Source organism: Centruroides vittatus, unplaced genomic scaffold (assembly GCF_030686945.1).
Source record: "Centruroides vittatus isolate TY-2023 unplaced genomic scaffold, ASM3068694v2 contig_620, whole genome shotgun sequence".
Lineage (NCBI taxonomy): Eukaryota > Metazoa > Arthropoda > Arachnida > Scorpiones > Buthidae > Centruroides > Centruroides vittatus.
Genome location: NW_027122381.1, coordinates 3,628,362 through 3,656,172, shown reverse-complemented (window position 1 = coordinate 3,656,172; position 27,811 = coordinate 3,628,362). Strand labels below are relative to the sequence as shown.

Below are 27,811 nucleotides of genomic sequence, written 5' to 3'. Positions count from 1 at the left end.
GTTACATAATATGGATAGTACCATAATTTCCAATCTATAATTTACTGAAGCAAGTTTTTGGTGACTAAGTTCATTATTATATAAATTTTGCAAATTCATAGTCATTCATTTGCTTTCTTGGGGCATCAACCCCGAATAATGAGACAGGGTCCACAGCAAAATCCCAAAAATGAAAGAGGAAAGGAAAAATCCAGACATTCAGGAATTACTGAATCAATGGTTTTCTGTTATAACAGGATAATATGTTTGTGTAAATGGTCCTATGCTAAAGACCAAAGCAGAAGAGTTTGCTAAAAAATTAGGTCATGTGAATTTCAAAGCAACTAATAGTGTTTTGATTATAAGATTTTGTCGGATGGCTAAAATTCTTTTATAAAATAAAGACACAGTCAATCCAAAAATTCTTTTGAAAAACCATGGTGGTTTTCAAAAGAATTTTTTGAATTGACTGTGTCTTTATTCTACAAAATAATGGTTTTTTGTTACAAAGAAAACCTAGACATGAAATTACTTACAAAAACATATGGTGAGAAGAGCACTGCCAATGTTATAAGTTCTCAGCATAGAAAAAAATCTATAAAACTGCCTAATTTTCTTCAAAAATTTAATGCAGATAATATTTCAAATGCAAAAAGATGAAAATGTCAAAGTCATGGCAAGTGCTTTATGACCTATTGTTATACAGATAAGAAGGATCATTGTATACACCTCTGGTACAGGCCCCATGTTCACTAGAACAACAAATTGTAAGGAAATTCCTACATAATATAGTAATATACACTAAATATATTGATGATATCTTAATTGTGTGAAAAACTAACACTAAAATTAGAGAGCTAGTATGAGCTTTTAATAATAATGAGAAAAAATTATTGTACATCTTCACAAGGCTAGACTGCAATTTTTAATCATATTTTTTAAATTGATTTAATTTAAAATATATTCTCTCGATCTCAAATTAGTAGTGTGTGTCCCAGTACATCATACTTTCCCTGATAACAATAGAGTCATTCCAGTCAATGTAACTCTATTCTGGGAAAAAGTTTTTAATTGAAATTATATAACTTCCGGTCATTCCATATATAAACCAGAAATTTATATATGGGGCTTCTTGCCTATATCTGCACTTCACTTTCATCTACCTAACACTGTTTTTGAGATTAAGGAAGGACAGACAGCAGACAGACAGTGGAAATTTATAGGTTGACAATTTTTTTAAATTGTAGCCCAACAATTGCTGTTTAACTCTTAAGTTAGAATAGTCTAGTCACTGCCTATTCTGGTATTACTTGGATCTAGAAATTGAACTATACAATGAACAGGTCTGCACAAGGGTTTAATTGTAAATGTGAATGCCAAACAGTTTACAAACACTTTCAGATTCCACTAGAATCCAGCTTCAGATTAAAAGAGGGCCAGTATCAGACATGCGGAGTGATCCTTCCTATCTTTAGTTATAACAATAGGTCCTAAACCATGTGACAAGCACTTTACAAAGATTTTTGGGGAAGTTCTTGATATCTTAGAGAATTTCCCATGCAGGTACGAAAGAAAACACATCCAATGAATTAAACATGCTCTATGACTCCAATAAAATAACGAAAAGTTTATTTCACAGTTCTTAAGTTCAGTTCAAGATACTGTAGCACTACACGACTAAATGTTATTATTATTCATATTTTTTTTGTCTGTTTACTTTTGTATGTATCGGGTTTTCTTGTATTGTATGATGTCGCGTGTACTTCTTTGTTTTTGTTATGACGTCACCTTTTCTCAGGTGCAATGTGAAAAAAATCTGATTGGTCCAGGGTGGGACACGTGAGTGAAGTAGACTTCCGGCGAACGAGGAGTACAAATTAGTGAACTCTCACATTTGAGGCCACTTTTTGTTTTGGATTTGTCGAGGAAAGTACTAAGGCGAGAGGTCTGCAAGAACGTCAAAGTTCAGGACGAGAGTACAATCCATTTCCATCAAAGTGAAATTGAGAAATAGCAATGAGAAACGTACGTCTTGTAATAGGAATTACATCCAGGTTTCAAATAAAACTATTAGTTTTGAGGTTTGGTGCTTTAAAACACTCAAGAGCTCAAGTCTGTTTGGCATTCACTTCTAACCTACTGTCGTGATTCATTGAAGGTTACTGTATGCATTTATTTTGTATGGGGAAAGCTGTGTATATATATGTATATATATATATATATATATATATATATATAGTATTGTAAATTTTGTTAGTTTTAAGTTGATAATTCGTATATTGTGTAAACTTAAGCGGTAGGATGGTTACCGCACTGTTTAAAATAAATCTCCTGTTGTCATTTACATGCACATGTGTTTGGTCAACGTCTGAGTCCTTAGCAAATATATATATTTATTGTCTCTGTGGATTTCGATCTACTGGAAATCACTACAATACACTACTATCACAATATCTTAACAAAAATATATACTTTCTATAACCAATATCCGGCGTGAATCATGTATAAACTGGCAAATGTTTTCGATGCCCCTCCTGGGCTCTTCTTCAAGCCAAATTTGCTGTAACTGGATTCCAGCAATCAAATTATTTTAAATCTGATTTAAAATAATTTGATTGCTGGAATCCAGTTACAGCAAATTTGGCTTGAAGAAGAGCCCAGGAGGGGCATCGAAAACATTTGCCAGTTTATACATGATTCACGCCGGATATTGGTTATAGAAAGTATATATTTTTGTTTTATACAATCCAGTGTGGGAAAAGCTTTAGTCACAATATTGTTACGAGCTGGGGGCTCGGGATATAAATAGACAGCACAGTTTACCGAAACTTACACTTTTTAGATACACTAACACCAGATACCTTATATAACTTGTTAAAAGAAACAAAAACAAAGTCTCCAACGTTCTTTTTTTCCTTTTTTAAATTGTTCTTTCCTTTTTATTCGAAAAAAACTTTCTTTTCTTTTTATCCGAATCCTTTTTTTTAAATCGTTCTTTTTTGTTTTCCCACTCTCCACACCATGGCGCTAGTCTTTTCTGGAGCCGGCACGACAATATCTTAATTCTCTGCTGAGTTTCCCAAGCCAACTCCTTCTGACGCACAAAATACGAAAACAAAGAGAGGAAATTCAACTTTAATATACTTTGAAACTCACTTTCAACACGTCTTTTCTCTCACTCACCAAACTAAAAAGTCCTGTTTCTCTCCTATAGACATGCACAAGGGTTCTTCTAGATCCAGATCCTTCCATCATCATCAAACCCTCAGTACTTGGATTCTACCACTCAACCATAACAAACCCGTCCAGATAGACCAAAAGACAACGATAAACCAAATCATGTAGTCTTAAGACTGCAATGTGTTTAATTTCATTTCAAAGATGATGAGAATCATTGAGATAAGTTGACATATTCATCCACCATTACCAGAAGTTTCAGGTCTTGTTTGTAAATGGTATCTTCCAAGATTATAAGCCTATGCAAAAGAATTTATGCATGTCATTGTACATTTTGATTGCTTTTATAAGACAAAGATGTCATAAACATAGAAGCCTACTGGTAAAGCAATGCAATATATTGACATTAGAAATACTGCATTAAGATGGCAGTGAAACCTCTAGCAATGAATGAATGCATCATCAGCTTAGCTCAATGAGTCGACATCATCTTTGAAAGTAAGGTTTAAGCTGTGTTCTTATCAGGCTGAAAACATTGTTTTGATTAAATTTAGTTGTTGGAAAAGTGTGTAAGGTGTGTATAGTGTTTTTATATACTAGTGAAATTCCAGCTTCAACTATTATTGCTAAGGTACAGTTCCGTAAGTCTGAGGTCATATGCTTAAGCAAAATTGTGACAAATTCAGGTATAAGCATTGATTAACCCATGTAAAGAAGATGTACTCAGAAATTTAACTGCATATAAACATAAGCAGTAATTAAGATTTCTGGGTATGGTGAACTACCATATGCCATTTATTCCATACCTTGCTAAACTTGCAGCACCACTGAAAAGATTAAACGAGAAAACATCTAAGTGAGAGATGTAAGATTCGCCGACTCAAAGGGGGGAAACAAATGATCTGACATCAGGTGTGTAAAATTCAGACTGGTGTAGACTGGGCTTAAATATCCCACTTCACTGACACCAATGTAAGGTTGCAGTCTTTTAGCTAGGATTAATTAATCCCGCATCAAGATAAACCAAAAGGAGGGTAGTATGTGGATTGTGACGAAGGAGGCAAAGGGTGACAAGTATTTTTCACACAAAAAACCGTTTATTAATTAGCATTTGCTTACATCCTTAATCGACAGTCCTTCACTATTCCAGATGAGTCGAGGACTTCGCTGTCGGTCACAGCCCTGGGGCAGGTGAGAAGGATCGCTGGGTGTTGGGAGAGTCACAGAGATGTCTCAAGCGATGGCACAATCCACTATGAAGCACACGGTGAGCTTAATCCAGAGGAGACTGTTGGCTTAATCCAGAGAAGACTCTCTTTTGACCTTGAAGTCCCAGTTTTTATACGTTTTTCTCGTGCACTATCCACCTTTCGGATTGGTCCCTCGTCCCTTTTCTCGCTTCCCAATTGGTCTCCCCTTTGTTTTTAAGTGCAAAACGAGACCATCTTGGGTCACGGGAAAGGTCCAATTCAAGGTGTACATCTGATACCTCTTTGTCAACTCTGCTCAAGATTGTTTATAATACTATAACACCTGCACTCATAATTCAGGCCATTGTTTGTAATTTCCTTCATGTTTAAATCTTTAACGATCTTTTTCGTCTGTCAAAAATTTCCCTTTTTTCGAGAAAGTTTATCCTGTCAAAAATTTATAAATACTTGAGTCAAAGATCTACCTGCTTATGAGCGCTCATGCTAGAGTTTACAGATTATTTGACGTGTTCAACCAGTTCCAAGTCTCGTTTACATTTTTGTGTCGCGTTGTTCAGATCAAAGGTTTTTTCTCTTTCATAACACAATTTATCGCTATCATCTTTTTTTCGCAAGAATTTCGCAATTCATTCGCTGTCGAACTCATCTGGGGACTTACAGAGTGAAATGAAAATTATAACGCAGCATTTAAAAAATTAAAAGAAGTTATTGTCAATGAAGTTCCTTTATCCCATTTCAATGTAAGTAATGATAAAGTCATTCAGGTTGATGCTTCTGAATCAGGGTTAGAAGGTTGTTTAATGCAAATGGTGAACCAATTATATACACTTCAAGAACACTAACAGACTCAAACATAAAAAGATATTTCTGTGTGAACCATCCTTGTAATCCAAAGAAATGATTCTTGGTAGATGACCTTACATCAATGGTTAGAAAATTTACGATTTATTTTAAAAGAATTTTAATCAAATGCATTTCAGGTTGGTTTATGTTTCCAACCCCTCTTCAGTGCTGTTAAAAATACAAATCATAGTAAGGATCACAACGTTATTAAATATCACGTAAAAATGGGGGATATAATAACAAAACTTACATATTATATAAGGGTACATCTTAAAATTATGTTTCTATATTTTTTGCCATTTATTATATACAAGAATATCAGATAATAAATGACGAAAAACGAAACTAAATTTTTACTTAACGGCTATCCTAAGTTGAAATTAAACACATGTCAAAAACAATACTGGAAAAACAGATATAATATAAAACACAAATCAGACAAAAAAATATAAAATCTTTCCATGATATAAAAAACGTTTTTGAGGGCTGTAATAAGATCCTTAAAAAAGACAACATCAGTTTGGCACCATCTTTGACCAACAAAATATCACATACTATCCATAATAGCATTAATAAACAACACAACAATATAATAAACATTCTTAAAAATGTAAGAACAGTTTACAGACTAGAATGAAACTGTCATATAATATGTTATATAATATGTAAGTTTTATGTTATTGTATCCCCCTTTTTTACGTGATGTCGTAAACCTTACTATGACTTGTATTTTTACCAGCACTGAATACGGGTTGGAAACATAAACCAACCTGAAATGCATTTGATTAAAAACTTTTTAAAATAAATCGTAAATTTTCTAACCATTGCTGTAAGGTCATCTACCAAGAATCATTTCTTCGGATTACAAGGACGGTACACACAGAATTTGAATATGCAGCAACCATACTTACTAAGTTAAGAAAAAGAGTTGTTGGGAGTTTTGAATGCATGTAAAAAATTTCATTATTATGTTTATGATAGGCCAGTGATAGTTGAGACTAACTGTAAAACTTTAATTTCAGAAACCTTTAAACAAAATAATCCCAAGTTTACAAGAAATGCTATTAAAATTACAGTGGTTCTCTATAATACTAATTTACAAGAAAGGAGAGGAGCTACACATTACTGACACAACATCTAAAAAATTTTCTCTAGATGATATGGAATGCTCTGATCCAGTTAAGGATGTACAGTATATATCAGACATGGGCAAATGCGGCTCTTTTTGAGTTACGTGTGGCTCTTGCTGAAAGTGTTAATTTCTGTTTTTTATTATTATTTTTACAATTTTTACAATTTTATTTTTATAATTTTGTGAAAATGTGTTTATTAAATAAATTCAATATTTGTTTTATATCACATTTATATTATATAATAAAATCGCGCGCCTTACCATACTATCCGCCACGACAGTGCAGAACTGCGGCTTCCATGCATTTCACTAAACCTACATTTCGGCTCCCAATGAACTCTTGCTTGCCCACCCCTGGTATATATGCTTTCAGAGATAATGAGATGAACTGTCAAATGTTGAAAATTACAATGATGATGAGGTACAGGATATTATATCATATGTAAGAAATTGATGGCCCAATCATTGAAGGCAAATGCCTGATAACCTTAAAATCCTTTTTAATATTTACCATCAGTTTTCAGTGAAATAGGGACTTTTGCTCTTTAATACATATGTAAAAAGATACATGTGTCTATAAAAGTACATTCAAGAATCCTGAATGTATTGCATGAATCCTACTTGGGATTGAAAAACTAAACGTCCATGCAAGATAATCCTTCTATTGGCTGAAAATGGAAGAGACTACAGCAGAAGTTGTATCCCAGATATGCAGCATGTTAAAATACAGGACTGTCAATCCTAGAAACCATTGACACCACATCCAGTTCCTGATTTTCTGTGGCAACGAAAAGATCCAGAACTTGCACTGCTTCAATTTCATACAACACCAATCACCAACTAAAAAGAATCTTTAGGTCAACTGCAATTGTCAGAGACCTTACATAGCTACCCATGTTGGTTTAATCAGTTATACTTCATTATATTAATACAACAAGGTATAACTTGTATTGAAAAAACAGAAAGCATAAAAAGCTTCATATAGACAGGCAAGATCCTTTCCAGATGGAGAAGTTGGATATTTATAAATATTTTACACTGTCTTGTACAAAAAAAAAGCAGTGGATTGCATAACCATATTGTCCTGCTCAAATATAACAGGAAATGATGAGAGAAAACTTTTGGTTATTGGAAAAAGTGCTAAATCTCGCTACTTCACAAGGCTTGTAATAAATAGTTTGTCAGTTTTGTATTATGCCAACAAGAACAGTTATATCAACTTAGATATTTTTACAAAAAGGATGAAGAGCTAAAATGCAGAACTGCAATTGAAATTCAAAAAGATTCTGTTAGGTTTAGACAACTGCATGGCACACCCTAATTATGCAATTTAAAAACTATTCAATTGAAATTTATACCCCCGACATTACGTCTTTTATACAAACAATGGACATAAAAATCATCCAAGATTTCAAGACCTATTATCATGGAAAGCTGGTTAATTATACTACATCTTTATAGCTATAATAGTTACTACAAGAGTTTCAATGTTAACAGTAATGCAATTAATTATTGATACTGGCAGAGTAAGCAGCAAACTTACTCTGCTTGAAAGTCCTTTATGAAGTGGATTAATTGTAAACTCATCCATCTCCACAACAGCACAGACAATAGTTTATTTGAACTTATACATGTGCATCATCTATGATGCATTCTGTTCACAAATAAATTAAAGATCTTTTTTATTTACAAATTATATTCTAATTGCAACCTCCATTTCAACAGTTAAAAATCTGATGATGACCATTTAAGACAGTCAAGAAAATTTTTTTCCTTATTTAACTATTTCTACTTGCTGGATTTTTGGTGTTAATGTGTTTCTTGTAACTGTTCATTAGACTACCATAGAAAGTTTTTTTTTTCTTTATAAACTTATTGAAATAACATCCACATAAATGGGCTAAATGATGTGACCAAATTAAGTGAAATCTGTATATAAAACATAACTTTCATAATTTTTTCAATACAGACAGATTTACTCTATTCTGCATCATTTAATAGTTTCAATTTTGTTCTTAAATATATAAATTCATACCTTACAATCATATAATTAATATCTTCTTGAGTGAACTGTTCATCAGCTTTAATTTTGACATATTTATTGTCCAACAACATTAATTCCACATCACCATAAATGGGTTCACTGATCAATGTAAATAAAATCTTGCTGTCATCTGAATTGTGATCTAAATAAGCCACGTGATCTCGATAAATAACAACAGAGTCACCTAAAAATATAAGTATTATTTCAGTAATATAATTATTGACATGTTTGAATTTATCTACATATTAAAATAAAAATAAATAGAATACCACCACTCAAAGCTGACTATAAATAAATTAAAACCACTAAAAAACTTAAAATTCAGCAATTTTATATTGGGTGCTAACATTTTTGCCTTCTTTGAACAGCCATCATCAGGCAAACAAATCTCTCAGCTGCTAAAACAATGGGGGATTGCAAAGAGGAAGGTGACATGAGAAGAGAGAACAAGGATGAGAAGGATAATAAGATTTTTAATTCGAAGAAAGACTTCCACGCTGTGAGGAAGCAGTCAACATTGCAGAAATTAGTAGTGGTGTTATTGTGGGTGTCATTATATATTTCCACCTGCTTATGATGTTTAAGAAAGGGTTGCCTGGAAGAGCTATGTAAGAAGGTGTGCATTGTCGAAGTCCACATCAATATTTCAGTCTGCCAAGCCAATGACTTGATTGCCGATTGTCAACAATCAAGCCATCAGCCTGGCAGATTCTGTCAAATCCTACCTCCATATACAGCACAAAAAAAAATCTCTTGGGTGCTTAACATGCAGAAATATACCAAAGAACCCTATCACCTCAAAAGTGTTGTCCGTTGGGACAGTATAGTTCCTCTGGACCAAATATATCTAGCCACAAAGTATGGCCTGTCTTTTGCTCCTCCACTCTCTATGTCAGTGGTTCCCAACCGGTGTTCCGTAAACATCTCCCAAGTGTTCCGCAGATTTAGTCGCAAATCGGAAAGTGTACAATCGTATTCGAGCCGCCGAATATCAAAAAATTAAAATCATAAAATTTTCATAAACTTAAATATATATGTACGACTCGTACTTACGGAGTGTACTACTGTTTCGAATAAGATAAAGGCAATGATAAAAACTAAATAAAATATGTAAAAATCATCAGGCACAAGTTTCCCATTAAAGTTATTTAGGTATATTTTTTCCTGTCTTAGAATTGGCGTTAATAATACGAGTAGAGATTTTGAATTATAACTGCTCAATTCTAATAAAATAACTGATAACAAGCTTATGTATTTCATATTAACTTAAGTAAGTGTTCCGCTAAAGAAAATTGCTCACAAAAGTGTTCCGCATCCTAGAAAAGGTTGGTAACCACTGCTCTATGTGCATACCTGAGCACATCATTCCTGAAGTAGAACACATTATAGAGGATATGAATGAATTACATAAAAAATTTTACAGATGGAAAACCATCTTTACTGTCAGAAGCAATCCCACTAGCAGGAATAACTCAACCTTTTGGAAATTTGTACAAAAATCCAAAAAAATGGATGAATTCTAATGACATCATCGCCCTGAAAGCTGACAAATTTAAAGATATCATCCTCATATAAAGATCCATTTATTGCAAAGGCATCCAGGAATACATTTGTGACAAATAATGCTCTCTTGCTCCCAATAACCACCTTATTAAGCTATAGTCTAGGGTTCTACGATTCACCAACACCTCTCTGGCAGGTACCCTTCATCTACATAACACTTCCATTACCACCCAAGCTACACCAGTATCTTTGCTTCTGCCAAGACTCATAAACCTGGCACACAACTCTTGCCTATTGTGAATAAATCTTTGTCATCTACTATATGTCTCGAAAGAAAAGTCAACAGTTTTATCTTAAACCAACTCATTCCTTACCAATCTCCAACCTTACTCCATCTCCAACACCTTGCATTTACTCAATGCCTCAAGGGCCTTAGAGTCTAGGGCTCACTACACTTCACTGTCTGCAACTTTCAATCTCTGTATCCATCCATCCATATTGAACTGTGCTTCTGCTCCCTCCATAATTTCTTCCTCCCATATATTCAGGATAAACAAAACCATAACTAGCTGATCTACTTTCCCATACTTTCTTTCATTTCCTTTGAAGGTGACAATTTTCTACAAATTAGGTGTGTTCCTAAGAGCAGCCTCCTATCAAACACTGTGTGTAGTAGTTATTTGGCAGTTTGAGACTACCTTCACCAACCACATTCTCCTATATACACGGTACATCAACAAAATTCTCGTGATCTGGTTAAACAAATCCTGTATAAAAAAATTCCTGTAAAAAATCAACAACAACCCTTATGGCCTATGGTTCTGCCTTCAACAAAACAATGATCAAACTGTTCATCTCCTGGATCTCCAGCTTTCCTCATCCAAAGGATGCATCATTACTCAGGTTTATAGAAAGCCTACACACCACCCAACCTTCATCCTACCCATTCCCATGATCCAGTAACCTTCAAGATGGCCAGGTTCGGGGCCTTGGTTCAAAAGTCCTTCACCCATTCGTCAGACATACACGATATAGATAAAGAGCTCATTACGATCACCCAATAGACAATTCAGCACAGCTACTCCCCACATACTATTAAAGACCTTATACATCACCTTTCCCCTGCCATTTCTGCCTTACCGAAAAGTTGCACCCAGGACAAGGTTTATAAGTCTAGCTACCTGTCGTAAGTTTACCGTCACTTACGACAGGAAGCTAGCCTCCTTCTTTATATAAATAAAGAAATATCCAAGAAAAATTACTTTCATTTAGCCTTCCATAGAAGTCCCTCAAATTCCTCCCTCCTGCACAATGCTACAGACCATGCATCTACACTATCCCTATCACCAATCATGGATTAAGCTGCCAGTTAGTATACTTAGGTGCTACAATGCACCCTCTAAACACCCATCTGAAGAAACATCAGACTTCCACCACGATGGCCAACACTGCATTGGTCATCTTCACCTCCAACCCAGACATCAATGTGGACTTCGACAGTGCACGACTCTTACATAGCTCTTCCAAGCAACCCTTTCTCAAACATCATAAGCAGGTGGACAAACGCAATAACATCAAGACTAATTTTCGTAACATTGACTCCTCCTTCACAACGTGGAAGTTTTTCTTCAAATTATTAATCTTAATATTCCTCCCCATCCTCTTTCTCCCTTCTTAAGTAACTTCTCCTCTTTGCACGTGTACAGCAATCCCCCATTGTTTCAGCAGCTAGGGGATTAGTTTGCCTGATAATGCCCATTGAACAATGGTGAAAACATTAGAACCTAATATAAAATTTTTGAATTTTAACTTTTTTAGTGGTTTTAATAATACTAAATATAAGATCTATAAAATGTTTCAAAAGTTGTTAAATTATAAAACAGAAAATTGTGAAAAAATAGGGTAACGAACATTTTTGGTTTTATGAAAATTATCTTCAAATTACACTTCAGTAAAATACTGCTTAAAGTTTAAAATACTTTAAACTATATACAATTGTTGTTGTACGTAGTTAATGTAAGAGTATTCAATTTGCAAACCAGAGAGAGAGATTTCTGATTTTCAAAATTGAGACAAAAATGAAAATTTTATTAAAATGACAGGATAGCTGAGACAGAGCAAAAAACATACTGTCCTGTTCAAAGCAATACCAATGATCAGCCTACCTCTGATGCTTAATTTTATGCACAGAAAATTATTTACAAATTATCTTACAGATTTAAATAACTTCAACGTTAATATAAAAAATATATTTAAAAACAAAGCTAAGAAACTATTCAATTATAATTAAATTCCTCCCATTTCTTCTATGTTAAATTAGTGATGCATGCTATTTTTTCTGTTTTTATAAATAAGTTAGAAGCTGGTACAGACATATTAAATCTTTTGACTGTTTTGTCAATTTTAAGTGAAAAAAAATTTAAAAAGTTCTTACTTGAATTTTCTGATTAAATCTCTTATGATGAGACAGAAAGGTCTCAAAAAATATTTATAATAATAAAAAACTGACTCCTTTATTCAATTTTGTTTTTTTTCCTGACATGGAATCAGCATGCTCTTAAGCAAGTAATTCATTTTTCATTTTTCATGTTCAGTTGCTGAAAAACTAAATTAATCAAAAGTGCCTGCAATTAAGTATTTAATTTTTAACTTTTTTGTTGTTAAAATTTTGCTTTGGATTACAACATTCAGGCTTCATACTTTGAGGTGTAGACTAGAATTGTTTTGTGCCATCTAGAAAAGTAATATGTAACAGATACATACATTGTAGATGTACATAAAATGTATATATGTAAGAATAACAACAGAAAAGACAATAATCAGCATTAACAAAAAGATTGCTCTGTTTTCTACATGTCTTGATTCTTCACTCATCTTTTAGAAATGTTCCAATTCTAGCATTCTTATCTGTCTTCCAAAACTGTTGTCTCCTCTTTCCTCACCTGTTTCTTCATCATCATCTCTTTTTGCCTTTAAGTCCATAAATTATATATACAGTCAAACCTGTTTTTATGCGCTCCTTTTATGTGCGATTTTTATTTGTGCGATTTTTTTAATGCGAATTTTTAATTTGTGCGGTATAGTTGGCGACTAGTCTCGTGCGATTCGTCATGTCTTACGTTGACTTATTATAGCTAAATAAACTTATTATAGCATAAATGCACTTATTATAGTAATATTATTGCATGAATATGCGAAAAATGAAATAATTTACTTTTTAAGTCAACAAAACACCACCTGGACAAAAATATGTAAAACAGACGATAGACCAGACGATGCAGTCGAGTGCTGACATCTGTTGTCAATAAATTCTATTTCGTACGGTTTTGAGTTATTTTCTATGTGAGACTTTTTTTATGCGGTCCCTGTTGACCGCATAAAAAAATTATTTTTTTAATTGTGTTGCGAAAACTATTATTTACAGCCATTCGTGAAGTTTCGTGAGATTTTTTTTAATGCGTTTTTTTTAATGCGGTCCCTATCCCCCGCATAAAAACAGGTTTGACTGTATATATTATTTATGGACTTAAAATATACAGTCAAACCTGTTTTTATGCGCTCTTTTTATGTGCGAATTTTATTTGTGCGATTTTTTTAATGCGAATTTTTAATTTGTGCGGTATAGTTGGCGACTAGTCTCGTGCGATTCGTCATGTCTTACGTTGACTTATTATAGCTAAATAAACTTATTATAGCATAAATGCACTTATTATAGTAATATTATTGCATGAATATGCGAAAATGAAATAATTTACTTTTTAAGTCAACAAAACACCACCTGGACAAAAATATGTAAAACAGACGATAGACCAGACGATGCAGTCAAGTGCTGACATCTGTTGTCAATAAATTCTATTTCGTACGGTTTTGAGTTATTTTCTATCTGAGACTTTTTTTATGCGGTCCCTGTTGACCGCATAAAAAAAATATTTTTTAATTGTGTTGCGAAAACTATTATTTACAGCCATTCGTGAAGATTCGTGAGATTTTTTTTTATGCGTTTTTTTTAATGCGGTCCCTATCCCCCCGCATAAAAACAGGTTTGACTGTATATATATATAGACTTACCATACTATTTTTTTTCTCAAACTGAAACAATTTTGAGAAAATACTCGCAACAGAAAATTAAGCCTACTAGGATAAGTACCTATGATTGAAAAGACTAAATAAAGTAGTTGTTAACAAAAAAAAAAGAAGTGAAGTTAAAAGCAATTTTTAATAACTGAACTAAACATACCTTATTATTAAGAAGTTATTAACACTTATCACTAGTGTGAACTTTTTTAAAAATTCTTTGTCACTTAAATTGGTACATTTAAAATATGACATATTTGAGGAAGGTCCTATTGCTAGCCTTATTTTTCACACATTTCAAGTGACTTTTAATGTTTGAATGCCCACCATGAGTTACTGAAAATTCTGAACAACACAGTTCATATTTCACTTGGTCAATATGATCACAGACTTTTTTCAATCATCAGTAAAAACAAGGTTTCTTTTTGGCATTTTAGAAATTAAATAAATTTAATGTACGGTACAAAATAATTGCAAATGCCGACCGGCAATACGAACTCGACTAAGATATGACGTGCGCAGCAATGACGTGGCCAGTGTAAGTTTCAGTGTTGCCAACTCTAATTGAAACAAAATATCTAAAAAAATGAAATAAAAATATCTAGGTCTCATAGGCTACATGCTATTATAAATTCTGTGAAAAAATAAAACATCTAAATTCATTAGGCCATATGCTATAAATTTGAAAACATCTAGACAACATTAAAAGTACTTAGATCTAGATACGAAATATTTAGATTGGCAATGGCGAGCGTAGTTGCCAATTCGCCATTTTACTCGAGGCTGCAATATTTTTACTTCTCGTATATTTGGCTCTTTTAAAATTTTACCAAATAACCGGGACAAAACGACAAACTGGCCGGAACGCTAGGACGACATCGTCGAACCGGGACGATCCCGGTTAAAACGGGACGTCCGGTAAGCCTATATATATAGTACGTATAACTATAAATGTATAATGTTATCAAATGCTTTCCTGTAATTTATATATAAGATAGTCATTAAACCTTTTCTACTCAGAGGCATTGCACCACAATCTAACAAACAGAACATTGGAATATTTGGTAATTTAACTAATTAGAACATGTAAAGTAAAAATGTTAGGTCCAAAACTTGCAATTTATGCCTATTAAATTAGGAAAAATTACGTAATTGTTATAATTGAGAATGTGGGTGTTTTGCATAATTACATAATAACCCAGTGTTGCTGATGCTATCATCATAAAGTATGGAAAAATTACTACTTGCTGTAGAAGATAAGTTTAAATGAAAACAAAAACTTTATAATAGCTTTAACAATAAGTTGACAAATAAAATAAAAAAAATTCAAAAATTTTCAAATTCTTTTACAATTTAATGTTATCTTTATCAGGCAAAATTTGAAAAACAGAACATTATATTTAGAAAAATGATTCAAAAATTACAATGTTCAGTACATGCAGATATGAAATATACATAAAATATTTTCAAATAGTAAAAGTATTGTGATGTATATGCTAAAATTATAATTTCTGGTTTTTTTTAATTTTATTAGTAAAAATAGTTTTTGTAAAACAAAAATTTATAATCTGATTTTTCAGCAATGTAAATGGTTAGAGTAGGCATGATACTTGTAAAAAAAGTTTTTGAAATCTTGTTTATTTAACCTGCATTTTGCAATGTTTATTTCTTTACTTTTCAATTTTTTAAGCTGATTTATTGAAAATAAGTATTGCCTCCCTGAAATAAACCAGAATAAAATACAAAACTATATAAAATATATTAAATTGTATAAAAACACAATAAAAACTACAGTGAATCAACTATTGAGCTGCACACCATAATTTTTATATATTTTCAATTTTTCTTTAAATTTTGTATATTTCCTTCCCCCTATCTCTCTGCTATTGTTTTATCCTTCTTGAATTTTCTTGTTCAATCCCTCCTTTCTTGGTGTAGTGATGGGTAATCTCTTTAGAACAATGGAACGGAATGTGACCCTGAAGGCAGTAAGGATAACATGACATTCTGGGTGAGGGATCCGACCAAAACATATGTGGAAAGAGCTCCTTGGTGCATTTTAGCATTGCATGGAGAAGAGGAGAGAATCATTGATAGTGAGAGTATAAGATATTATCAACCCTTTGAGCCAAATAAAGAAGGAATTTTGGAGAAGAGAAACCCTATCCGTCGTCTCAGAAAAGTGTTTTGTCCTTTTAACCCACAACAATGAAAACGTCACCACAGATCTTTTTGGGTACCTCTTTTCTATCCACTGTCCTTATACTTCGTTTTTTTTTCACCTAATTATATTCATAATCTAGTTATATTTAGTCTTAAGTATCTAGTCATAAGTTATTTGTATTCTTTAAATAAAGTAATTGATTTGGATAAAGATTGTATCATGTAGATACAGTTGGGAAAAGTCTGTATAAATTGTAGTTTAACTCTTATTGTAGACCCATTTCAGGGACAGAAATTGTGAGGCCCAGAAACTGCATTAAAAGAGAAAAATGTAAAATTTGTTAAGGACAACAGAAAAGAAAACAAGTTGTATAAGTGTTGCGTTGGCGACACTGGACTTTGACATCGACGCTCATAAAGAGTAGCAGTAAAAACAAATTTTAAATAAAAAAATTTTTAAAAAAATGAAAAATTTAAGACGCAGTTTAGAAAGCAAAACAAAACTGGAAAAATTATCAAAATGAGCATGGGTGTCGTAGTCAACGATTAAACGCGATCAGAATCTAAAAGACAGTGTCGGATAGACCATCTCTAGTCAACCTTTCCCGCGACTTATGCAAAGCTCCATTTACACCGGGAGACAGGTGGGAGACCAATTGGTAAGCGAGGAGAAAAAGGTTTAGCCAATTAGCAATGATCCGATCCAGAGAAAATTATAAAGCCATGATTTTAAGTCTAGTTAGTCTGACTCTAAGACTGATTAGTTAGAGTGATTAGATTAGCTAGGTGTATACCATAAAATACATTAATTTTTGTCTAAATTTTGATTTGTTGATTAAAGAGCTGATTTCTGTAAGATTTTCTTATTTTGCACTAAACCTCAATACTGAAATAATCCCAGGATCGACTAAGTATAATCCCGAAATTAGAAATAAGGGCTGGGATCAAATTCCCTATCTCAAGATAGATCTCCGTTGCACCATTTCCCTGATTGTCCATCTGTCCAGTGATCTCCTCTCATCTGCCCCAGGGCTGCGACAGACGCTGAAGTTCTCGTCTGGATTAGTGAAGGACTGCCGATTGACGATGTAAGCACTAATGTTAACAAAAACGATTTTCATGTGAAAAACACTTGTCATCATTTGCCTCCTCCGTCATGACCCACATACAACCCTCCTTTCGATTTATCTTGATGCGGGATTAACCGATCCCACCTAAAGGAGGGCAACCTAACACAGGTGCCAAGGTATGGGTTTTAACATCCCGTCTCCACCGAGTCGGCTACCTTACACAAGTAATAGTAGTAGAAAGCAGACTTCACTGTGTACGGAGTTAGTAGAAGTTTTTCTTTTTTCTAGCACTTTCAACTAATATATTTTTGTCATTGTCAGGCAAAATAAAACTTTTAAATCAAACATAAATGTTCGATTGGACATTTGAGAGTGAGGACATGTGAGGTCCTCCAGGTCATTCTGGCATCGACTGGAGAACAAAGGAAGTGATAGCATTCAAAAAGAGCCTGAAATATCTTGATATAAGGATCTGCAGAAGCTGCTTGAGAGACCCCAAGAGAGTTCTACAATCATCAATGCCTATAATTTGGGGAGTAATAATTAATCAATTGCCAACATCACCCCAAAATCGTCGATAACTTTGGGTACCCATTCTTTACCATTACTATATATCCATCTATCCATCATCTATCCTTTTTTCCTTTCCTTTTAGCATAAGTAGTTTTAAGTATTTAATCATTGTCCCCCATTTTCTTTGTACTGCGGTGGATATTTTTGGTTGTTTTTTTGTCACGAGATTATACTTAACAATTCTGTCCGAGTATCTTCAGAAAGTATATGTAAAAGGAGTGTTCGAATCAGTAAAAGAATCCTGTGAAGAAAATAAACATGGGTGAAAAAATAACATAGGTTTATGTTATATTCTTATCTTCTTGTTGGATTACACTCACCGCGTGCGTATCTTGCAGTTGAAACTATCGAATATTGAAGCCACTACTAGAATGCTCTGTCTCCGTCTTGCAGAACATTGTAACGACATAGCGCATAGAAAGTGTACAACAGAGTTAGCTAAAAAAGCGATAGAAAGTAATTCTTTTTATATTAATATTTAGAGTGTGTAACTGTTTCAATCTTTTTTATTTCTTGTTAGAAAATTTTAAAATTTACTGTACACTGGCTAAAGCAAACTTGCAAGATCCAGGTTGGGTCTTTCTTTGTGAAAGGCTCGAGTGCAGTATTTTCATTGTATTTTCTATTTTAAACATTTCCTCAATGTTATTTCTTCTAACAAAATTTTTTTTACATGTTCCTAGTCATAATATTCAGAACATTTCTCATCTTTGTCTTCAATCTACAGGTTTTCTCCCCAAAGATCTGTTTTTTTTTATTGTGCTGTCTGTAACATTTCTCAACTCTAAAAAAAGGTTTTATTTATTTTGTAACTTTAAACACTAAGAAATTTTGTCAAACATAAATGTTCGATTGGACATTTGAGAGTGAGGACATGTGAGGTCCTCCAGGTCATTCTGGCATCGACTGGAGAACAAAGGAAGTGATAGCATTCAAAAAGAGCCTGAAATATCTTGATATAAGGATCTGCAGAAGCTGCTTGAGAGACCCCAAGAGAGTTCTACAATCATCAATGCCTATAATTTGGGGAGTAATAATTAATCAATTGCCAACATCACCCCAAAATCGTCGATAACTTTGGGTACCCATTCTTTACCATTACTATATATGCTTCTAACAAAATTTTTTTTACATGTTCCTAGTCATAATATTCAGAACATTTCTCATCTTTGTCTTCAATCTACAGGTTTTCTCCCCAAAGATCTGTTTTTTTTTATTGTGCTGTCTGTAACATTTCTCAACTCTAAAAAAAGGTTTTATTTATTTTGTAACTTTAAACACTAAGAAATTTTGTAAATATGTTTTATACTGCATTGCCTAGCTTGGCTAGAGGCTGGTGCAAGAGAGTCTGACACCCATAGGCTATCATATCCACACATATACCAATATGTGTGGATATATAAATATTATTGTTATGAACATTTAAAAAATATTTATTAACTAATACTAATTAACGACAGATCTTTTCTTGTTTAGGTGTAAAGCTTGCCTAGTGGTAAAGCTGTTGCTTAGGTATCTATTTTGTTTTATATGGTATCTTAACTTTAATGCATACACATGCTCTTATTATTGTTAGTTTTAAATTGCTTTATCAGACATTTACCATTTTTAGTTATTTTTGTTTACCTATTACATTTTTTATGAGGTCTCTTTGTACTGTTATGCTTGGGGTGGTAACCATAGGACATTGATCACTTTACCTATTATAAAAAAGGTAAAGGTAAAGGGGAGGCCTATTGTATTGTAAAAGTTACCTATTTTGTTCAAAATAAAATAAATAAATAATATCTTAGTAACTAAAATATTTGAATGATTGTTTGATAAATATAAAAAAAGTAACTCTGGAAATTGAAAAATAAATTAAAATTTTTATTTTTAGATTGTGGATTGTTTTAACTGCTCATAGAATTGAAATTAAAAAAATGCTTTAAAACTAAAATTAGAAAATAATCCTAGTTTTACGAAAATTTAGTAATAAATGCACTAAATACTGGATAATATACACAACCAAAAATCCTGTTCCAAATTACATTCCATCACCCATTCTCTTCTGATATCTGTTTCTGAATAAGTTTTTTAACTTGAAGATGACTACTAAAAAAAATTTCAAAATAAAAATGTTCATTTTTCCCCATCGTTTTGTGTTTCATGAGCTTGTTTTATAGTTGTGTAAGTGGTTTACAAAAATTCATTTGATAGAGAATAAGTTTAAAAATGTTAACCAGACAAAACTACCACAATAGCAATACTATATGAAAAAAATTTATAAAATAATTCCTAAACACATTTAACAAACCCCTTAACTTCCAGTAACAAAAATTTTTAATGTAAAAGTTTTTGACAAATGTTTTCGACTCACCTTAACCGTGGTCTGCTTTGGGTCACCAATGATATTTTAAATTGGAATGAGCAGAACACGATGTTTCAAAATATATTTAAATAATTGGAACAGAAACAATGTTGTAAAACAACAAAAAATTAATTGGAGGTAAATATAAAATTAAAAGAGATATAACTACAAGACATAAAATAAAACAAAATAATAATAATTAATTTATGTTGGTGATTCCCGTTTTTTTGTAGAAGCATTGTTGTGCGTATAAGATGCTTTTTCCATCTTTAAAATTAATACAATTGCCAGTCAAATTGGTCGCGTATACTTCCAAGGCTTCTGCGGCTCTGATGTGATCGGTTTGAAACGATTGCTTAACTAACGTGGCATTCTGGAGACTGGCTTGCATGTCAGTCTCGGTGGCATTCGTCAAAAAAGTTCTACATTAAAAATTTTTGTTACTGGAAGTTAAAGGTTTTTTAAATGTGTTTAGTGATTTGTTCCAGACTGAGAAGATAATTTTACAAAAATAAATTACCTTCTTGTATAGTAATGGGTTGGTCAGTAGAATTTACAGCAATAAGTCCATTTTTATAAATTTCAATAAATTTGATTCTCAAAGTGGTTGCAGTTGAGCATTTTCCATCAGATATAGATAAAACTATTTTATCTTCCAAATTGCTATTACTTCCAGGCATATAATAAAAGGATTCATTTAAAGCTTGAACATAGGAGAAATTGTGACCTAAAAATTTAACATATATTTAATTATTTTATACAATCAATATATTTAAGTGATATAGACATACAAACTTATATTAAACTTATACATATACAAAATCTTTTTTTATTTAGACAAACACTGGAACCCCCTTTTTCCCTCCCAGCATATTCCTTTCAAATAGCCACGCAATCTAGGATTGCAGTAAATCAAATAGCGTAATTCAAAGGTCAAGAATATCAAGTTTGGAAGAATTGCACGGAACTTGCAAAAACAGTGACAGAACATAACAACGATCCCTTTTGGTCACAAATTTCATTGGTAGAGTGTTGTGAGGATAAAAGAATCTTGTTCATTTGCGAATTGTCGTTTATTGCAGCAGTATTTCCATGTTGCACTATTCAATTTACTGCAATCCTAGATCACATGGCTATTTGAAAAAAATATGCTGAAGGAAGAAAGGGGTTCCAGTGTTTGTAGTCTTTGTCTAAAAAAAAAAATTTTTATATTTATGTCAATTAGTTCTATATATATTAAGTTGATTAATTTTGTAAACCTTATCGTCGAATATTGCATTTCTTTCAAAATTATGTATAATTTTGTATTCTAAAAAAATAAAAATAAAAAACAGGAAGTTTTATGTTCCATGCTTGTGTGCATAGAGCAAATTGAAATTATGTTAGATTTTTTGAATTATTGTGTTCTAACTGTCACTGTATCTGATGACGACAGTTATATGCCATTGACAATGCTCATAATTTGTTCTCAGCAATTAAATCTTGTTCTGATAATGCCAATAAACAGATTGTTCATTTTCATTTATTTTTAGTAAGTAGTATCATTTTTTTTTCTTTATCTTTGTGGAAACTGCAAAGAAGTGTTTCTTTCTGCTATTGAAATTCAGAGAATGATGTGCAAAGAACAGGCACAACTAGTCTTTCTTCTTCATTGTCGAAAGCATGGAATTGTTCTTAAGTGTATTTTGCTGAAATCTGAATCATTTCCGCAGTATGCGCGCTCTTTACTACCTCATCAAAAATAAGCTCTTGGCAAAGCTTATCAGAGATAAACAAAGAACAAGTTTGTTTTAAGCAAGATTTGTACCTTGCACACCTAGCTTTTGTAATCTGTATACTCTCTATGAGCAGCTCAAAAAATTTGGTTTATCTCTAACAAAGTTATCTTCCATACAGAAATGAAGAGTTAGTTAAAAAGTGCCAATGGCTATTACAGAAAAAAATGTTACAAGAGCAGAATCCAAATAAATGTCTCCTATTATAATTATTCAGATAAAGTTGTTCTAGAGACTGCATACAGTTTACTTCAGCGAGACCCACAGTTTATTTCTAAGCCGATGAAGAACCCAACTGAATTAATTCCTTCCACCATTGCAGCAATTAAATGGCATCAACAGAAGGATTTGTGTACCAAGCTGGAGGTGTCAGTGTTTACAAAAATTTCTAATGCATATTCTCTGTCTTCTGTCTCTCCATCCCAAAGGGATAAAAAGTTGGTGGCAAGTTACTTGAATAGTCTAAATCTTAGGCTTTTGGTCTCCGACAAAGACAAAACGTGTGTCCTGTGAAAAAATAACAATTTCCTAAGTAGGGCTAATATTTTTGGCATTTTATTAATTGTATATAAAACATTTATTTTTCAATGGTTAAGATGCTGATAATTATTCTAAAATATAAATGTTAAATCAAGTTATAATGCAAATACTATTAATATACCAGCAGTTCAAAAAGTGTGATCGTGGACCCCCAGAGGCGCGAGAGATAGAATAATACCCCAGTTTTCATTGACTTCGGTTATCATCAGTTTCAGTTTTTGTCGATTTTTGCCACAAAAAATTTGTCTCTGTTTTCATCTGTCATCTCAGATTTCATTAACATGTCCAAGTGACCTCGCAGCTAATTTTGTGAAAACAAAGGAAAAACCATGCATTTTCTTGCTCAGTGTGGCATAATTCTCATTGTGTATGCATTACTCCACATCTCTAGCCAAACAGTTCCATTGCTTTCCAGTGCTTTTGTGCTTTTTTTTTATTGATTGCTAGTGCTATTGTTTTATTGTTTTTAGTATTGAACACTATATTTATTCTCTATAAAATGTGTTTTTGGTATGTATTTTGGAGTGTCTAGAACAAATTACTCTTCTTCAAGATTACGATGCCAAGGAATAAAGATATGTTTCAATGTACACAATATCTGTATGTTCTTTAATACTAATTAATCACCAAAACCCACAAATATTGTAATACAAGTTATTAAATAAAATGTTTTCACTTCATCATTTCCAGCCACTCCCAATAATTGTTTGCTCTTACATATTCATAGCAAATCTGGCATGATCATTAACAATATACACATTTTATTTAATAAAATTGTAAGAAATTTTTTGTACATGCTATGGAAGCAAGTGGTAATTAATTAAGTATTAATTAATTAATTAGCCTGTAAGCAGAGGCATAACTAGAGTTGATTGAACACAGGAAAAAGAAAAAAATGGCACTTATTAAAAACCAAAGGATTTACAACTCTGGCAGAATTCATATACTAATGATAAAACTTGTTCTTTATTATAATATCAGTAACAAAATATATTATTAGTCATAATTAATCAAAAATAACAATATCACCGTATAATCTGATAAATATTATAAAATCCAATTGAGAAAAAATACTGAAAATAAAAAATATTCCTGCAGCCATTCAAGTATATGTAAAAAGCATTTCTTGTTTCCTATTTATTCTTTATAACAAATAAACAATCATCATCATCAAACTCGATATATTTAAGGCTATCCACAACTAATGCCGAATATTATTGGGCTAGAAATGACTATAATATTAGTGATTTATAAGACAATTATTTAAATTATTTAATGTATTAAGAGATGGCTAACTCTAATGCCAAATTGTCTTATAAATTACTAACATAATAACTGTTTCTAGCCCAATAATAGTCGGCATTAGTTACTAGATTTTCTTTTTAACAATGTGAAGAAATTTGTTTAACAGAATGATTGTTTTTAAGACTTCTAATGATATCCACTCAAACTCAAATAGATCATCCATCTTCTGTCTTATCTCTTTTGTACACTTACTTTTCTTAAATTAGTATGATTCTTAACATGATTGATAGTAATCTGATACTAATCTAAAGTGATTTAAACGTATGCTTAACATAATCCTAGGAATTTTTTTATTTTCATCCACAAAGATACAAAAATGTTTCTTCCTCAATACAGCAAAATGAAATTCAATAAAACTAAAATCAATAGCGTAAAGTTAGATAAATTTAAAAAACTTTCAAATGAATAAGAACAAATATAAAATTTTTCAAAGAAATTGCTTTGACAATATTAAAAACTTGTCTTCAAGTTTAATATTTGGTTTTCTTTACGTCATCCTGGAATGTCTTCACAAGATTTTTACCAAAATGCTACTACATTATTATGTTGGGTTAAGTGAGAGATACTCGGTTAACACCAATGGCTGTGTACTATGACAGACCAAAGTCAAGGCATAGTAATCAAAACAGAAATTAAAGAAGTGTATCAGTGTGTGTGTCTGTATTCAGGAATTTTCTCACAATATGACATGTATTCAATATAGTGGCCTTCTGTAGTGTGATGTATGTGTTTCTATTCAATTGTAACATGCCCAGGCTTTTGTGTAGTGTGTGTGGTATGACACCTGTAGAGGAGAGAACAACAGGTACAGTAAGCACCCTATCCATCCTCCACAGATGCCTTATTTCCTGAGCGAGTTCAGTGTACTTGCTAATTTTTTCAGTGCATGCGTTTTGTATATTGTGAGTGTTTGGAATGGATATGTCTATAATGTATGTGATTTTATTGTGTTTGTCAATGAGTGTGATGTCTGGTCTGTTGTGGTAAATTGTTTTATCTGTGATTATGGCTCTGTCGTAGTACATTTTGTGCGTGTTGTTTTCCAATACTGTCTGTGGAATGTATTTGTAGTATGGTTCGTGGATGTCTACTAATTTGTGTTTCTTTGCAAGCTCTTGCTGTATTATATTTGCTACTTGATTATGTCTGTGTAGATAATCTGTCTGTGCCAAGAGCTTGCAACCAGAGGTGATGTGTTGTATAGTTTCTGGCATGATGTGACATTTCCTGCATATGTCATTTGTGAGTGTTGCATCTTTGAGTATGTGTTTTCTATAGTTTTTAGTATTTATGACCTGATCCTGTATGGCGATCATGAATTCTTCCGTCTCCCCAAAGAGGCATCCCCGAGCTAACCAGCTGTTTGACGCAGTTTTGTCAACAAAATCCTGTGCCAGATCATAATCGTGCCTTTCGAGCCCATGATTTCTTAATGGTGTCTATGCTTTTTATATGTTGTGTTGTGTCCGTATAATGTGAGAGTGTGAGTTTAATGGTGTGTTATTTGAGTCTGCTAGAGTTACTGCTTTATGTAATTGTGATGTTTCTTGTTTTTTGTAGAAAAACTCTCGCAGTGACTGTGTTTGTAGTGAAGGTTAAGTATGTCAATCAGGCAACATCCACCATCTTTATGTGGAAGGGTTAATCTTTCTGTGGCGGATTTAGGATGATGTTGTTTATGCTTAGTAAGTGTAGTTCTTGTTTTCCTTTGGAGTTGCTCAATATCTGTGTTAGTCCAATGTATAACTCCAAAAGAATATGTGAGTACTGGGATGACATATGTGTTTATTGCTTTAACTGTGTGTTTTGCATTTAACTGTGTGTTTTGCATTTAACTGTGTTCTGAGAATAGCATTTAACCTACTTTGGTATTCTTTAATTAATCTTTGCTTTATTTGTGTATGTTCTGTTAGTTTGGCCTGTTCGAATCCTAAATACTTGTAGAACTCGCCCTCTTCCAGTGGATTCAATAATGTCTCCATTTCCAAGTGCAAAATCTTCTTTCTTCAGGATTCCTTTTTCTATGTGAACTGTTTTGCATTTATCTATGCCAAATTGCATTTGTATGTCCTTGGTGTATGAATGTGTGATTTGTAGGAGTCGATGAAGTTGTTTTTGTGTGGATGCATAAAGTTTTATGTCATCCATGATAGTACATGAGATGTGACAGTGTAAACTGTGTTGTTTTTTCATGTCTGATATTGTAACCATATTGCATGTTGTTTAACATGTTCGATAATGGGTTCAGGGCTATGCAAAACCAGAGAAAACTCAAGGAAGTTCCTTGAAAATTTCCTCGCCTAATAAAATTTGGTTTGTTTGTATGGAAGTGTTACTAACCCTAAGATATAGTATTGTTCTCCAGTGCTGCATAGTGTTTTGAAAGAATGCAATGAGTGATGGATGGATTTTGTACTGTACATGTGTAGAATATGTAGCAGCCAACTGTGTGGAACACTGTCGAATGCTTTTCTGTAGTCTATATATGCCATGTGTATGTTTCTGTGTTGTTTGTGTGCTTGCCGTAGAATGACTGAATCTATGAGTAACTGTTCTTTGCATCCCCTGTGATTTCTACGGCAACCTTTTTGTTGTTCGTAAGAATGTCGTGTTCTTCAACATGTTTGTATATTTTGTTTGCAATACAGGATGTCAATAATTTGTAGAGTGTTGGAAGAGATGTAATTGGTCTGTATTGTGTGGGGGTTTATGGTATTGTTGTTTTTAGATTTCATGTAGGTGATGCCCTGAGTAAGAAAATTTGGCATGTCTTGTGGATTGATAATGATGTGTGTTAGGTGTTTAGCAGTCCTGGTCAGTGATGTACACTTTTTGTACCAGAAATTGTGAATGTTGTCTACACCAGGTGTCTTCCAGTTGTGTGTTCTGTTAACAGTGTATTGGAAATCATGTATGTTTATTTCAGCACAGGGCATAGTTGGTATGTTGTGCAAGTTTCTGTTCTCCTCCTCGATCCAGCCTGCATCAGCATTATGCGTGACAGCACTGGACCAAAGAGAAGACCAATATGTTGTGAGTTCTTCTTCTGTTGGTGTGCCACTGTGCTGTGTATCAGTGTTTGCTTTGTTATTAATTTGTCTGTAAAAGAGTTTTTCATTGTTTGTAAATAATATATTTTGTTGTTTTCGTAGTGTAAATGTTTTGTATCGTTTGAGTCTACGTGCTTTGGCAGCAAGTTTTTGTTTTAGTGTATCGATGTATTCTGTAATGCGTGTGTTGTGATGTTCATGTTTTGTGTGTGTTTTTATTTTCTTGAAAATGTTTTTGAGCTGTTTCCTTAATTTGGGTGTTATGTTGTTTTTAGTGTATTGTGTCAGCCTGCCTAATTGCTGTCTAATGTCATTTATTTGTGTTTCTATTCTTCTCTGCCAGGCAGGCTTGTGATAGAATTGTGTTTTCTGTGTATTTGTCTGTGATTGTACTTTCAGTCCATGGTGTGTCACTACTGTGACTGCCCCAGCATAAACTAATGTATGAATGTCTGAGAGTGTAGAAATTGAATGAATGTAGTGTGGTAGTAAGTGAGTGTTTACATAATTTAGTGTTTTTCCTACTTCCTTTGACGTGTTGATTTTTGGTATTCGTGGTCGTTGTGTGGGATCTGTACCTGTATATTTAGTGAGTGTTTCCTGAAATATAAGTGAGAGCGTATTAACTAAATCCATGTCTATGTTATCAGTGATGGATGAGGAAGTGTCTGTAGTATCATTAGTGGTAGTTGTTGTATGTGTGTTATTATCAATGCTTGTTGCTGGATTATCCTGACAGGTTACATGATCTTCATTAATGTTAGATGTTTCTGTCTGTTGATGTATTTGATCAGCAACCTGTTGTTTGATAAGTTCAAGTGTTGTTTGTGGAATAAGGTTGTTGTGTATAATTGTTCTTTTTTGATCAACAACCCTTTGTTCGGTGACAGTGAGGTGAGGATACTGTTGTGTGAATCTATGGTGTAGTTGTTGTCTGTATGCTGTCATGTTTGTTTCGAGTTTTGTGATTGTGTAGTAAGTACGGATGATAAACTCGTTCATTTCTACTGTCCATTTCATCT

The 27,811-nt window shown here is 32.9% G+C and overlaps 1 protein-coding gene across 5 annotated transcripts in view; it reads right to left on the bottom strand.

Moving 5' to 3' along the window:
• Positions 1-27,811, bottom strand: part of LOC136979441 (extracellular matrix organizing protein FRAS1-like) — a 522,959-nt gene that overhangs the window by 219,094 nt on the left and 276,054 nt on the right. For 4 of the 5 annotated variants that reach the window (XM_067275436.1, XM_067275435.1, XM_067275437.1 and 1 more), the window contains 2 exons: positions 20,640-20,846; positions 8,378-8,570 (listed from right to left, as the gene is read on the bottom strand). In XM_067275436.1, the coding sequence (XP_067131537.1) occupies positions 8,378-8,570; positions 20,640-20,846 (400 nt within the window). The remainder of the gene's footprint in view (positions 1-8,377; positions 8,571-20,639; positions 20,847-27,811) is intronic. The other variant, XM_067275439.1, reaches the window with a different exon arrangement.